Source organism: Astyanax mexicanus, chromosome 8, assembly GCF_023375975.1.
Source record: "Astyanax mexicanus isolate ESR-SI-001 chromosome 8, AstMex3_surface, whole genome shotgun sequence".
NCBI lineage: Eukaryota > Metazoa > Chordata > Actinopteri > Characiformes > Acestrorhamphidae > Astyanax > Astyanax mexicanus.
In genome coordinates this window covers 28,057,850-28,074,098 of record NC_064415.1, presented here as the reverse complement: position 1 = coordinate 28,074,098, position 16,249 = coordinate 28,057,850, and the positions used below count along the sequence as shown (strand labels likewise).

Sequence of the window (16,249 nt, the reverse complement as noted above, 5' to 3'; positions counted from 1 at the left end):
GAAGCCGAAAGAAATCATGAAAAAGAAAGAAAGAAAAAGAATTTGAGAAAGAAAGAAAGAAAAAAAAATAAGAAAAAGGAAGAAAGAATGAATGAGAAAAAGAAAGAAAAAAAAGATAGAAATAAGTTATTAAATATCACGTTAGATAATTGGATAAAAAAAAATAAACGAGGTCTAATTATTATAAAATTATATGAAAACAAGAATACATTAAAGAAAAGTTTAATCTGAAACTAAATGTGATTGATCACTGGGAAAGGTTTAATATACATACATTTAAAGCCATGATATCAGTTTCAAACATAAGATTTTAATTTATGATGCCTTATTGCAAATATATTAATATGTAAAAAGAATGTGTGAGGTTTTTATTTATTGAGAGAAGGCTTTTATTTTGAAAGGGGACTCTTATTGTGTAGTAATCGGGAACTGTGTGTGGTATCTGGACTGTCATGCTGACTGTGTGAATGTTTAACTGGAGCTGAATAAGAGTTTATAACAGGGTTAAACTGGAGAGAAAGGAGGAGTAAACGGGTGAACTCGTGCTGTGGAGAGACTGTACTGAGCTGTAGTTTCAGCTGTAAGTTATTAGAATGGAGAAACAGCCTGAACTGAATCACAGAGTGTGAAATTACTCCTCGTATGACTATGTTTATATAATATCTGTATCATTTCTACAGGATCTAAACTCGCAGATTCTTCCAGAATGAACAGTGAAAACTTCTCCCTCAGTGAGAAGATCGTGTCCCAGTCTTATGTCCGTCAGGGTCTTCAGGCTCGCCGCGGTCACGAGCAGCTGGTCAGACTCCTGTTAGAGCAGGTAAACAGACTCACACCCACTCTGTTACACTCTGTTACAAACTGAAATGACCAGACACCTTTTTATCAGTCCAAAATTTATTATATCAATCAGTCAACCTTTATTTTGACTCGGAGGTACACTGAGGGCAACCCTCTTTTTTAGTGTAGCCATTTACAAAAACAGGCATTAACACGATAAAGATAATAATAACTACATTTAATCATTTTAAGTAAACAAAAACTAAAATTACAGTGCACAAAAAGTAATTGATAAGACAATAAGATAAAAAGAAGATAAGAGATTAATAAGATAAAAACGGTAGAAATTAAGCTAAAACAAACTTACACTATACAATAAAAATTATAAATAATACAAATAAAATAAAATACAAATAATTAATAAGTTAAAACATTAATATAAGCTCAAAAGTAATAATACAAAACTATTAAACTATTCCATTGGTTGTAAGCCATAATCATTAGCAATAAAAGGAATATATGCTTAAAATGTTAAGATGTATTACACTCTGTGTTTAATACATCTATATAATATATATATTTGAATAACTGAAATAAAGTTATTTTTTATATTTAAGTTTTTGGAGACGCACATGTACATCACGAAGACACTGAGAAAACTATTCCAGGTGACTCTACCTCATGAGCCACTAAAGTATCTAAAGTATAAAACATATTATGGTTTGTTTAATACTTTTTGTTTACAGACTTATTCCACATGTGTTCCTGTGTAGCTTTAAAGAGAGCTTTAAAGAGGTGTATCCAAACTGTTGGTTGTCTTTCGATACACATATTCACTCATTTTGACGAGGCTTATAATAAATAACACAACACAATACACTGTTTTACATTTCTATCCCACACTCAGTGTGTAAAAGTGCTTGTTTACCAATTCTCCAATTCTTTTAAGGGAAAATGTCCAGAGGAGGGCTGGAGCGAGAGCACTATAGAGCTCTTTCTGAATGAACTGGCGGTCATGGACAGTAACAACTTCTTAGGAAACTGTGGTGTGGGAGAGAGAGAGGGCAGAGTAGCGTCCAGCCTGGTCGCCAGACGACATTACAGGTAGACCTTCTGTTTAATCTGAGATGAGCTTGCTGTTTGCTTTTTCATATCTGTGCTTCTGTTTTAATTACATTAAAGATTACTTACTTTTTAGTCATTTTACTACTGACCACTATGTCTCTGTTTTGCCACCATAATTGTGCACATTTAAGAGCATAAGCCTTATCTTGGACTAACACTGCATTGTAGATTTTTCATTGAAAGGAAATTAAATTCTACGACTTAATCTCTAGTTGAAGAAACTGAGAAACCAACCCTCAAATTAATAATGTCTGTTATATCAGTTTAAAGTGTTACAGTAAAATTCAAGATTGCATGGATTTTTTTATGCACAATTTTTACACGTTTACCATTGATCTTTGATTTAAAATCTATGTTTAATTGTGTATACTGATTGTATACTTAATTCCCAATATTGTACAGATTTCTTAGTTATTTTAGAATTTTCTACAGTTCTGGTCATCATTCTAGACACGCATAACGTTTATTTATTTTAACTTGTAAGGGTTGTATTTGATATTTAAAGACATTAAACAGACCAGATGCCCAACAAATTGTAGTCATTTTATATTTTCATCCACAGCCAAATTTATTTTGCTTTATTAAAAACATTAATTGCCAACTTTATAAATGCAGTATACCTGAACAAAAACAACCCACCAATAATAATTAGTCCCTATAATCTGGATAAATTATGTCAAATGATTTTGTATTTGTGGTAGGTATAAATAAAGCTGTTGGATGGCACTGTGTGATTAGGGGAGTCTTAAGTAGTGTATGGTATTGTTTATTATTGTTTATGGGTAATGATTAAATTTGGAAGAAAATTGATTTAAAAAAAAGCAATACAACTGCAATGCGTAGTCTAATTTGTGTATTATAATAAAAAAAAATAAGCAAATGGTATTTTTAGTACAACATGTAAACTTCCAGAATTATTTACATATTATTTTATATATAAATACAAACTTTATGTACCGGTAAAACAAAAACAAAAAACAGTTTAATTGTGGTTCTCTCTTCCTCAGACTAATCCATGGCATTGGCCGCTCCGGTGACATTGCTGCTGTTCAGCCAAAGGCTGCTGGTTCCAGTCTCCTCAACAAGATAACCAACTCTGTAGTGCTGGATGTTCTTAAATTTTCAGGTGAGCAATAAATGAATTCTGTAGGTTGTTGTAAATTAAAGCTATTCATAAGCTTTTGTTTTGTTGGACTCATTTACAATCTTTCCATTAGCCACTTATGGATACATGATGGTAATTTTATTTTTATTTTTTACAGGTGTGAGAAGTGTATCTTCATGCTTTGTGGTCCCCATGGCGACTGGAATGAGCTTGACATTGTGCTTCCTCACCCTCAGACACAGGAGGCCAGCAGCACGCTACATTCTTTGGCCTCGCATCGACCAGAAGTCCTGCTTTAAATCTATGATCACTGCTGGTATGATTTGTTCAGTGCTAACATTGCATGTATCCAGGTTATCTCTGTATTAAAACAGAGCCAATCAGAAAGAAACCATTAGTGACTAAGATTTAAATCCTTAAAGTGACGGTCTGTTCGTTTTTGGTGAGAATGTGTAATCGCACATCATGCTTAATATTACTTTTAAAATGTGCCTTTCTGAGTGAATGAATCGCCAGATGTGAATGAAATTTGTGGCCTCTTCTTTTTTCTTACCATCTCTCTTTAGTTTTTCAGTTTTGTTTTTATTTGGTTTAATGATGTGTAAACGAACAGATAAAAATGAGTTTGCCGTTCTGATTAGGGGTGTTACGATTTCGATATTTCATCGAAATCGATCAAAATTATGTCATGGTCTCGGGTTATCGAAGTCAAAAAGAGGATCGACGATCCCTCCCGCAAATGGCGCAGTGCGCTACGCAAACGGCGCAGCACACTGTAGCTCAAATAGCAGCCCTTTCTCCAGAGAATGTGAACATTTTCATCTTCTTAAAGAAAAACTTGAAATATAAAAATAACAGTTGTTTTGTCTAGCCTCAAATATGTTAATAGTTTTGGTACGTTAAGGAGCATCTTTCTCTCAGATAAAGTTAATAATATAAAAAAAAAAACTTGTCATTCTCAGGGACCAAGTCTTATTTTTCATGTTTAACTGTTATAGTAGAATAGAGTTCAGTTTGTTAAGTCTCTAATTGTTCTATTATTTTTTACATGACTGTTCCTGTATTTTTTTATTATTTATTTTATGTGCACACTGCTGCTACCAAAAAAGCCACTAGGTTACTAGCATTACATATATATCTTAATTTAATTATTTAAATTTGACCATTAGTGCCTAATGTGGTGTATTATAGATCACTTGTTTCACTTTGCATCGCTTATATCAAGCCCACCTTTTGAAATAAGATATTGTAAATTTGATTAATCAAACCAATGACTGACCATAGACTAATCTAAAACTGGCACAGGCCTCTCTGCTGTAAAAAAAAAAAAAACAAAAAGAAAAAACGAGAATTGAATCAAATCGTGACCCTAAAATCGGAAATAAAATCGAATCGAGGATTTATTGAATTATGACGCCCCTAGTTCTGATATCTCAATGTTTGCAGTCTGAGACTAGCATATTTATTGTTTCTTCTAAAATGAAGGATATTTAAAGACTTTGAGGCATTTAAAGACTTTGAAGGATTTCATTGCTTATAGCAACAAGAACATTAGTGAGGTCAGAGTGTTTGTTGGATGAACACCACCACATCTCATCCCTTAACTCCTCAACTCATTTCATGAGTATTGGATGGAGCACCACCATTCCAGACAACACAGTTCTTCCACTCATCCACATCTCAAAACGTGGAGGCTTTAAACCACTTTAACCTAAGCCTGGCTTTAGGCCAATAGGTGCTAACATTTTACTGTTTATCTGCTCCAGAGAATCTGATTCCATTTGCAAAACGTCTATACAGGGACTTTAACAAGCTGTTTGTGCTCATTGGCACATTTGTGTCAACAGTGGGTTCAACATAAAATAGCTAAAACATACATTTTAAAGGGTTTCCACAAAGGTCTAAACATATTGTGTATTTAGTTGTAAAATACATGTGGTTTGCATTTGCATGTTGTATTGTAACATTGTCTGTTAACAGTCTTTCATCAATCTCTGTTATGTGCTGTAAATATGAGCAGGCTTTGAGCCAGTGGTCATTGAAAATGTTCTGGAAGGAGATGAGCTGAGGACTGATCTAGAGGCAGTGGAGAAGAAAATTGAGGAACTTGGAGCTGAGAACATCCTCTGTGTCCATTCCACCACTTCATGCTTTGCTCCTCGTGTTCCTGACCGGCAAGTCACATGCTTACAGTTTAAACGACATGCCTTGATTATTCACACAGCATGCACACCTACAGTACTATGCACAAGTGAACAGAAATGAGAAAATTAAAGCTCCTTTTCTGGGCAGTAAGTGTTATTATCTCAGTAAAACACTAGTATTAGAATAAATACAAATAACATTCATACAAGAAGAAGTGATTTTGCATCACTGTGTTTATTAAAACATCTCCAAAGCTCTCCTCATGGGAGTCTGATTTTATTTATAGTTATCATCATATCAACACCTGGTTTGGTTAATTAGTGCATAATGATGTTAAATCAGGTGACCTGCTCATGGAATTGAACACATCCACACACTGACTGAGAGCATCCAGGAGAAATGTGAAACTAACCTTAGTTTTTTCTAATTTATGTTTATTTGCATCTGTTCAAATAATATTCTGTGTTATTCAAGCAAAAACTGCTGTTGCTGAAAAAAATGGTTCTAAAAAATGGTGTTTAGGTGCCTAATTTTTTTGCACAGTACTGTACATGTCACTGCAGTGCATGCTTTAGGTAGTAACTTCCATAAATTAAATATCTTTGCATATTAATACTACAGTAACTTTTTAAAAAGTGTCACTTTCATGCTTTTTGTTTTACAGATTGGAGGAGTTGGCTTTTTTATGTGCTAAACATAATATCCCTCATATAGTCAATAACGCCTATGGAGTACAATCATCGAAATGCATGCACCTCATACAGCAAGTAAGCAATGTTTGATTTGCATTTTCATTTCCCCAAGATGTAGTATTTCCATAATAGGTGACACTGTGTAAACATATTAGTTAAGTGACTTTTCCTGCAGGGTGCACGAGTGGGAAGAATTGATGCTTTTGTTCAAAGCTTGGACAAAAACTTCATGGTCCCGGTGGGAGGTGCCATTATTGCTGGCTTTGATGAGGACTTCATTAAGGAGATCAGCAAAATGTACCCCGGTAAGTCTGTACATGTCTTTCTATTTGAGTTTTCTAAATATTAAAAACTAAGTACACTTGACTGTTTTATCAGTAGTGAATGTCAGTTCATGGTTTAGCCCTTCTAATTTCATCAAATGTCCATCTAGCAATAAATTCAGAGACTTCAGCTTTGTGGCTGTATGCCGTATGCTTTTATACTACTGTATATCAAACATAGTATATAGTGCATCAGCACAGGGAGGTAGATTTTTTCTGTATAAATAATTGTTTAGTGCACTGGAATTGTGTCTGATTCAAAGTAAAATTCTGTAGTTTTTTCAGGTGTTTTGTTGAGTTTATTGTTTTTTTTATGTAATGGAAAAATGTCTCATGTTCATCTGATATGTGATCTTTGTTAAAGTAGGAATAGGATATGTGTCTACGAGTTTTGCAAATCACATTCATATTCTGTTCCTATTTGCTTTATTCACATTTTACACAGCTTCCCAACTTTTTTTGGAAATAGGGGTTGTGTATCAAGATGCAATCCACTTATGAAAACATCTACATTTTTAACATATAATAAGATTGCCACTTAAGAGTGGGGCTGAATGATATGGCAAAAATCTGTATCACTATATTGTTTGTATATAAGTTTGGTCGATAAAATGCAAATCAGATACCGATATGAACAGTATGAAAGCCAACACACTTTGTGTAAATAATAACGCACTTATAGAGCTGGATGATATGGTAAAAATTAGGGGTGGGCGATATGGCCCTAAAATAATATCATGATATTTCATGGTATTTTTGCGATAACGATACTCTTGACAATATGACAAAACAATTAACTACACTATACACTGCAATACACTAAATACACTACTGCAACAAAATTAAAATTACAATGTATTATTGAATACGATATGATATGGCACAACCCTAACTGAGATAAATACAATAATTGTATTAGATTTGTAACAGAAGTCAATGATCCTGAATGTAATGATACTAATAATGCACTCCAAATCTGTCTAGTAGATATATAATGGGAAATGAGAACAGTGTCAATTTTTCTTTTCCTAAAAACAGCAAAAAAAAAAAACATTAACCTGATGTGTTAATTAGGAGTGGGTGATATGACACACTATTTCAGGGTATATCGTTCACGATATTCAAAAATGTTATAAACAGTATTTATCATATTTTGACATGCAGACAAAATGCATCACCAGTGAAAATTTCTGCAATTAAAATGCTCATTCATGTATAGTACATTTTTTCGTAATTAATTCTTCTTATTTAATTGCTGCACATCATCCAATTAAACATGATTTAATACACTCTCTTTAATGAAGTGTACATTTTCTTTGGTGTTCTTTAAGTACGAATGATTTCCTTGATATGCTTATTGTTAACAAGTTAAGAACATGTATCACACTATGATCAAATATCATATCAAACAAATCATATCAGTCTGAAATGTCACATTGTAATAATGTAATTACTGAAGAGTACTGAGAAAGTACCAGAAAAGTACTGGTGGCAAAATAGTGGATCATGGCTGCCCCGAGATTCATATCTGTATGTGAAGAATACTCAGTTACATTGAACTGGCTCTTGTCTACCTTGTTTGTAATGAAAATAACCTCTACCTATTCTGCTGCACCTCTTTATTGCATTCTGCCTTCATCACCCTGCTTGGATTTATTCTGATTTATTATGCCGTTTCTGTTCTACAACAGGTCGCGCATCAGCTTCTCCGTCTCTGGACGTGCTCATTACTATGCTTACCCTGGGGGCTAGCGGCTATAAGAAACTCCTCTCTGAGAGGAAGGTAAGCCTCTGGCAGCTGCCGTGCTGAATTAAATACCTAATACAGTTGAAATTCTCATTCCTGCAGCTTTTGCTAGCAGAATAGCTAAGAGATATTGATTGTGGGGAAGCTGAGGCTTTTCCAAAAAACACCCTGGTACTTGTGTGCAATACTATTGATGCAGCAGCCCCTCTGCAATGCGTTCAGTAGTCTATGTGGTACTGCAGACTGTAGCTGCACAGATGCTTACTGTCAGTTACTGTACAGCTCAGTATCTGAGTACTTTCTCTCTAAAATGAATGCATGTTCTTCATTTGACTAGAACTATTTAAATGTAGTTTCTAGATGATGCCAGTTGTGGACTAGAGGGGCTTAAAGCCCCCCACCTTGAGCTGTGCAACAGTAAAGTAGTGGAGCAATGGAACTGTGTTCTCTGTTATGCTGCTCCATCCAATACAATTAGGATGAGGTGGGGTGTGATCATCCAATATCCTGACCTAAATAAAGCTCTTGTTGCTGAATGCAATCAAATCCTCACAGCAAATTATTAAAAGAATGTCCATATGTTTTTAAAAATTAAAGGTTTTCATGGGACATTTCTATTGGTCCATCCACCATAAAAATGTAACATAATTTATATTGTGTGACAATTGGTAATGTACATAGATAGATCTATTAACTACATTTAAAAAATGCAATAAATAAAGTAGTTCTGTTTAACAATATTACAGCTGTTATTCTACATAAATACAAAAACACAGAGCACCTCACATAAAAATGATAGCACATTTATTTTCATTGAATGTGTTTGTATTAGCAATTTGCTGGATGATTGAGGGATGGAGGGATGACTTGTAGCATCATGTGTGTCATGTGAAAATGGGTAATATTAATAGATAAATAAAGTAATTCTGTTTAACAATAATGCAGCTGTTATTCTACATAAACACAGACAAAAACACAGAGGTCCTAATTTAAACATGATAGGGGATTCATTTGCATTGAATGTGTTTGTATTAGCAATTCAGTACCTAGACTAAATGTAGCAATGTTTTATTATATTTTAAATGATAAATTCTACTAGCATTTCTGAGAAAAAAAAAACGTTTAAATGTAAAAAAAAAAAAAAACATGGAAGAAAAAAAGAAGCAGCTTTTCTTTTCTGTGCTCACAAGGGACACGCTTTATTGTTTAATGCTGCCGCATCAGTCTTGTCCTATGTTCCCCTATTGTCTCATTGTAATTGATCCCAGTGTTAAATCTCTGTTCTGCCAGCATCGCTGTTTCTGCTTCAGTGCTGCCACTGAAGCACAATGAGAGATGCTAAAGCAAGCTGTGAATACAGTCAGAAGGAGAGAAAGAGAGAGAAAGCGAGGGAGGGAGGGATGAAGAGGCAGATGGAAGGAGCAGGCCAGCAGATGGAAAATTGCAACATGTGCAGTAAACAGAGTGTGCGAGCAGCTAAAAAAAGGCTGAGTCTAGTCGGAGCGAGGCTATTTATAACTGTGCTTTTTCGTTGCCCAAAGGAACTGTACACCCACCTGGCTCAGGAGCTAAAGGCACTGGCGGAGAGGCATGGAGAGAGACTGCTGCACACCCCACATAACCCCATATCTCTGGGTGAGATGCACACAATCATTTATACATACTGTAACTGAGCCAACACAGTACATAGTGTTACATCAGTTGAACAAATTTAGACAAACAGGGCCAGATGTACACGTAGGAGGAGAAAAGACACGGTGTGAAATGTTGCCTTGATGTTATGCAATATAAACAAAAGCAGTTTATCTGAATTTAACAGTGCATTTCCTGAGGCTGCATATTGCGCAGAGGAACACCTGCTAGGTGGATTGTCTTTATGGGGTGCAGTGATGCATACTAATAAGAGTAAAGGTACCACAAAGGGCTTTATTTGCAGTGCCATAGAAGCACCATAACATTTGTGTCTTGAGATTCATTATTTCACTTGTGCTTTATATCCAAGCAGACCTCAATTCCAGCTGTATCTCTCTGTGTGTGACTTTAGGAACAGGCATATTGGAACTCTGGGACACTGAGACTGACCAGCACAATCACCAAACTCTCAGTTTGGAACAGCAGTTAAAATGTGGACACATGCACACAAAAACACCAGCAAAAATGTGTACTTAGTTATTAAAAGGGACAGAAATTCAGCATATAAAGTGACAGGTGTAATCTGTACCTGACAGGATTGTGCAACCAAATATTAAAAAAAGAAATGATATGTGGGACTGATTTATTTTGTCTGGTACGTTTGTTAAAAATACAGGTCTGAATCAGTTTCTCTGATTTTGATATTTATAGGTATATGTTTGAGTAAAATTAACTTTTATTCTATAAACTACGCACAACATTTCTCCCAAATTCCAAATAAATTGTCATTTATGAGAAAATGAGAAATGACTGAAATAACAAAAAAGATGCAGAGCTTTCAATAGTTGCTTCCACAATCCTGTCAGGTACAAATAATGCAAAGAAAACAAGTTTATATTCTTTAAGTTTTAAGAGTTCAGAAATCAATATTCGGTGGAATAACCCTGGTTTTGGCCAGTTCTCCTCCACCAGTCTTACACACTGCTTTTGGGAAACTTTATGCCACTCCTGGTGCAAAAATTTAAGCAGTTCAGCTTTGTTTGATGGCTTGTGATCATCCATCTTCCTCTTGATTATATTCCTGAGGTTTTTAATTTGGTAAAATCAAAGAAACTCACCATTTTAAAGTGGTCTCTTTTTTTTTTTTTACCAGAGCTGTATATATTTGTTGTGTTAAATATGCTTCATCTTTTTGCCAGCTATGTCTTTGGATGGTCTTCAAGCTAGTTGTGATAAAGCAGTTACCCAGCTGGGTTCCATGCTCTTCACCAGACAGGTATCTGGAGCCAGGTGAGCTTTTTTGCATGCATTATATTCTTATGATTAATAACAAATAACTAATCTGCCCTGAAACATGTTTTTATATATCAGACGTTTCAAGTCATTCTTAATAAAGTAAATTACAGATTGAGTTTTCTCACTGTGAGAAAGATTGATTTTTGGAAATTATGAACTACATAGAAGAAAGGACCTACTGCAATATTAATAACAGGATTAAGTATCGCTGCCAATTTCATAACTGCAAATGCAGCCAGTGATGAAAATGCATAAATATTTTAGACATAATCATAAATAACTAATTCAAGTCAATTCTGTTATTGCTTTCAGTTTATACACTAGGAGTATTTTCAGTTGGTGCTTCCTGTTTATTTTGCCTGTTTATAAACCAGCAAAATCCACAGTTTGTGTATATGTATATCCAAAATCTACTTACCTATTAAAATAATAATGTTTTTTTTTGTACTTTTTCTTCATACAAGCATCTGTGCATGATGCAAGTCCTGCTCAGTTGCAGCATGTACATTAGATGCCTTTTATAGATTAAAAAATGTATTTAAAGTGAGGCTCAAGTTAGGTCAATATTTTGAATCTATTGAAAAGTAAAAAGCAAAACATTTTATTACATGTCCATAGTGCTCTCCTGTGCTTTAATGGGTTTCAGTGTGCACGCTCAAGACCTTTTATATTGATTTATTTTTCTGCATCACAGACCTGATGGATACGCAGCTGCCATGCTTTTACCGGACTTCTAAAGGCTTCACTAATGTGTTTTTTGAGACGTAGCTTTATGTAATCATAATGGTCTCCATGCCATACAAGGGTATTGGAACACTGTATAAGGGGTGAAGCAGAATAAATGCTACTGTGTGACAACACCTTTCCTCAGTGGAGATGGCACAGTTTTGTCTTTGTCATCATTTTTTTGTTGGGATGCTAATTGGCCTTGAACCGATCCCCAGTGTAATTTAAATGAGGCTGCTAACATCAAAATGCATTGCTCTGATTAAGCAACCATGTGCACAGTGCTGTGGGGTGGTGTTAGGCTAATGGAGCAGTTCCTTTTTCAGAGAAGTCAGCAGCACAAACGCTTACTGTATGGCAGATGTGCCTAGAGCGACTAGCCTACTTGGCACAAACAAACACAAATCCTTGTTTATTTCAGCAAACATGCAGGTTCCCTTTGTAATATTTTGCTCAGTTAAATTTCCATGTCCTTTTTTATATACTGACATGGCAAGAGATAGCAGTTCATGGGATAGAAGTATGTAAATTTATTGTAAATTGTTCCCTTAGAGAAAGGCTCTTTCACAAGCGACTCTTTTTGACTCTTATTTAGGTTCCATAGGACATGGCAAATATCATGGGACACAATGACATGTATTCCTGCTTAAATCAAAAAGAAGTACAGTAAAAGTTTCTTTAAGTGTTATCTCTATAAGACTCTATAAACACACTCATAAAACATTATAATGCATTCATAAGGCATTATATACATGGCTATACATTTTTATAAAAATGTATAACCCATCATAGCCATGTTTATTATGCATTATGAATTGTGATATTATAATGCATCTTTAGCAATGTTTTTTATATATTATAGTTATAATTTTAAACTTCTTTCAAGACCTGCATGAATGCATCTATATAAAATAGTGTATATAAAATAGATATACATATATTACAATATATTTGTAATTAGAGTTGTGTTACACCCAATGCTTATTATTTGATAACTATATGTATAGCAATGCATACGAGATGAGTTGTTCCTAAGGGTTGGCCTATAGTAAAATGTCTCCCTATAGTAAAAAAACCTATAGTAAAATGTCTCCCATTATCTCTGCCCAAGTTTTTTATGAATCATTAATTCTTGAAAATTTCTGCCTTGCTCTTGTTTCAGGGTTGTCCCTCTGGGAGTGGAACAAACTGTGAGTGGACATACGTTCTGCGGCTTCATGTCGCATGCGAATGCCTACCCATGTCCATACCTTAATGCTGCTTCAGCCATTGGAATCACCAAAAACGATGTGGAGTTCTCCATCAAAAGACTGGACAAGTGCCTGAAAGCCCTTAAAAAAGAAGGCAACGTAGAGAAGCATGAACCAGTGACGGTGACATCTGAAGATCCAAATGACCAAACAGTGCCCTGAGTCAGTGCTAGCTGAGCAAGACATTTGTTCTGTGCACTTCTCTTGCCGACAAAGTGAGCTACATTTCCTGAGGAGTAGGCATTAGAGAGGGAATGCTGTTTTTTTTAGTTTGGTCTTTTGTCCAAAAGTCGCAACTAGCTTGACTGTTTGACTTAAGCTGCGTGTTAATGAACACTATTTCATTACATTCCTTTAATGCCTTTCCATTGTCATACATTTGATTTCCTTTTTTATGAAGTTGTACTTGTTAATGATACTTGCTTAAAAGCAGCAGCTTTTTAATGGCAGTGTTTGCAAGTCATTAAACAAGAGCTAAACTGGACCCAATGAGATGTTTAATGTAGGTGATGCTTACAGAGCAGAACTTGGTTGAGGAAACTTTTCACACATAAGTACTGCAGGGTACAATGGTGTTTGAAACTCCATTAGAGATCAGATAATATGCATTTGGTCTCTAATGGCGAGTGGTTGCCCATAGCAGATTCAGGAACACTTGAGGATGCCTTAATACCACTGCAATTTATTATCCCTATTACTGGTAATACTGATGCACCTAGCCATGCGAATACACCCCGCTGGGATTACTGCTCCACATCTGCAGTGGAGGAAACACTAAAGGAATGCTAAAAGTGAAATGTAGGCTCTTTGGTTTTGTTTGAATCGATAGCCTGCATTTAAAGCATTATGCTACTACAGCAAAGGCTAACAAGCCATAGAAAGCAAGCTGTGGAAAGCCTATAGGGGGAAAGATGGTCATCCTCTGCTCCTCTTTTCTTTCATAGCAACTGTTTGTTTGACTGTATCTGCAAGACAAATGTAGTGTTTAAATAGCTAATTCATTGTCGATTCTGTCATTCTAAAAACTGTCATTTCTAGAGAATAGACTCTTTTACCAAGAAGAAATTGTATTGATTAATCAGAATGATGGATTTACCAGTTTTTACAGAAAGTAGCCTAAGGATAAGAGTATTACCTTTTCAATATAAGTATAAATATGTTAGATGTGCACTAGAATTAATACACATAATCTAGGACTACTCTAAGTGTATTACTAATCTACTGTATATACAGTATTTTTGGCATAAGTTGCTAGCAGTGATGGCAGTGATTGGTGTAGCGTAGTGGGTACCAAAATCACCCTTTCTCTAAGTTAAACTTAGGTTAATTACCCCACTGGACCGACACACTTTGCCGCACTACTAAGAGTCTTTGTGGATGATTCTTAACCCTATGTTCACATACCTGATTTAAATGTAAACTACAAAACAGGAACTTGTAGTGTGTCCCATGACTTTTTCCATGTCCCATGGAAGCTCAAAAAATGTGATATCTGTCAGAATTTGCTTGTCTGTTTTTCCACTGACAATTCTAGCCAAATTCCGCCTGCTCTGTCCACGGTGGGTGGTAATGCCTTCTATGACATATTTCTTGTACATACGTGACACTTTGGATCGAAGAATATTAAATGCATGCACAAATTCAGAAATGGAACATCCCATCTGGCACCAATTATCAGGCCTCTCTCTAATTCAAGTCACTGATAATTTAGGTCACTCTGCCATGAGCACACTGACCAGTGTTCAGCCTTACTCACAATTTAACTCCTCACAACTTGTACAGGTGAAGACATTGCCATCCCCTGAGGTAACACTTCATGATCAACTAACATACTGCTCTCCCATAACTTTCGGAATTGTCATAACCTCTTTAACTACCAGGGTGTGATCATTATTTTATGAACTACCGGTACTAAAAATGCAATGCATACAGTACCAGTCAAAAGTTTGGATCCACCTTCTCATTTTATTTATTTATTTATTTTTTTACATTGTTTATAAAAAATATTAAGACACGCAAAACAGTGAAGAGACACATTATGAAATTACATAATAAACAAAAAAGTGCTTGGCCTCAACACTCCCCTGACCTAAACCCAAGTGAGATGGCTAAATTGCAGTGATTTGGGATGAGCTAGAGCACAGCGTAAAGGAAAAGCAGCAAATATTGTTCAGCACCTCCAGGAACTCATTCAAAACACTGAGAAAACTATTCCAGGTGACTCTACCTCATGAAGACACTGAGAAAATACCAAGAGTGTCCTCAAAGCTAAATGTGGTGTAAATGTGTCTTTGAAGAATCTGTACAGCTTTTAAGACTTTAATATCAAATTTACAATGTAAAAAAATATAAAAAGTAAGAAAACACATTGAATGAGAAGACTTTTGAAAGGTATTGAAGTTGGGTTAGTATCACATGAAAAAAACACATCAGTTTGCATAATCTCATCATAAGCCATAACAAGCTGCAGGTACAGTATTGTAGGGGTTTCATATTTGCCAGTCAAATCCAATGCATGTTTTCTGTCACCAGTGTCGAGTCAGCGGCTCTCTCCAGTTTATAATGCTTTTTACAGAACAGCAACATTTACATTAATGATTCATACACCTTCAGCCTGCACTGTTCTCCAGGAGTTTAACACTTTCTGTCAGTTTTTACAGTCTCTTTTTTCCAATTTCTTTCTCCCTCTGTCTTCCTCATCTCATTTTCTATACTATTAGTAGCTTCTGTTTACTCCTTCCATTTCTGCTGACTGCTGTTTTCTTCTGTACTATGCCACTACTGTTTCACCCCCGACTTCATGGCATCTCTTCCACCCCCTGCTTCTCTCTTTTTCTGCTGACTCAACACTTTTTATTTTATTTCCACTCCATCTATAGCCTACACTCCTTCATATCCCAGCTCACTGTGTGTCGGTCTCTTGTCTGCTGCTAGCTGTGTAGAGCCATAATATGAGCTTAGAGCAGCTAAAAGCCAGTAATAAACTGGTGATAATTATGTAATATTGATGAGCATCACTGCAGAGTTTCATAATCCAAGCACTACTACTTTCAATAGTCTTTGTTAGTGCTGAATGATATGACCTCAAGTGAGTATCATGATTAAATGTGATCAAATAAAATACATCGCAAACATTTGCTTTGCTAGTGACAGATTGAATAATTAGTCATCCAAATTGTGGAGAAAATAGAGTAAAATAATGAAAAAACTATATTATTAGTTCTGTCCTCTATTTACCTTCACCCACATTGACTAAAAGACTTTACATCAAAATAAACATTTTATTTTAAAATGTCTTTATCTTTACATTTAGTTCTTTAAATTAGAGGGCAGATGGAGGCTCATTGTCTCTATCCATGGTTGTTTTATTGAGATACTTGTAACCTTTTGGAACAATGGCACAGAAGAATGGCATTATGATGGATCCA

The 16,249-nt window shown here is 35.3% G+C and overlaps 1 protein-coding gene across 1 annotated transcript; it reads left to right on the top strand.

Moving 5' to 3' along the window:
• Positions 1-406: 406 nt before the first annotated feature.
• Positions 407-13,305, top strand: sepsecs (Sep (O-phosphoserine) tRNA:Sec (selenocysteine) tRNA synthase). Its single transcript, XM_007255184.4, has 12 exons — positions 407-580; positions 681-820; positions 1,730-1,884; positions 2,913-3,031; positions 3,168-3,326; positions 5,031-5,184; positions 5,820-5,922; positions 6,023-6,152; positions 7,862-7,953; positions 9,459-9,552; positions 10,749-10,839; positions 12,734-13,305. Exons 2-12 carry the CDS (start codon positions 707-709, stop codon positions 12,981-12,983), a joined length of 1,461 nt encoding a protein of 486 aa, XP_007255246.3. The 5' UTR covers positions 407-580; positions 681-706; the 3' UTR covers positions 12,984-13,305.
• Positions 13,306-16,249: the final 2,944 nt, after the last annotated feature.

Excerpts from the sequence above, each read along its gene's own strand:
- sepsecs (XM_007255184.4), top strand. The coding sequence starts at position 707 with ATGAACAGTGAAAACTTCTCCCTCAGTGAGAAGATCGTGTCCCAGTCT. Across the intron at positions 6,153-7,861 it reads GATCAGCAAAATGTACCCCG|GTCGCGCATCAGCTTCTCCG; the intron begins GTAAGTCTGTAC and ends GTTCTACAACAG. Across the intron at positions 7,954-9,458 it reads AACTCCTCTCTGAGAGGAAG|GAACTGTACACCCACCTGGC; the intron begins GTAAGCCTCTGG and ends CGTTGCCCAAAG.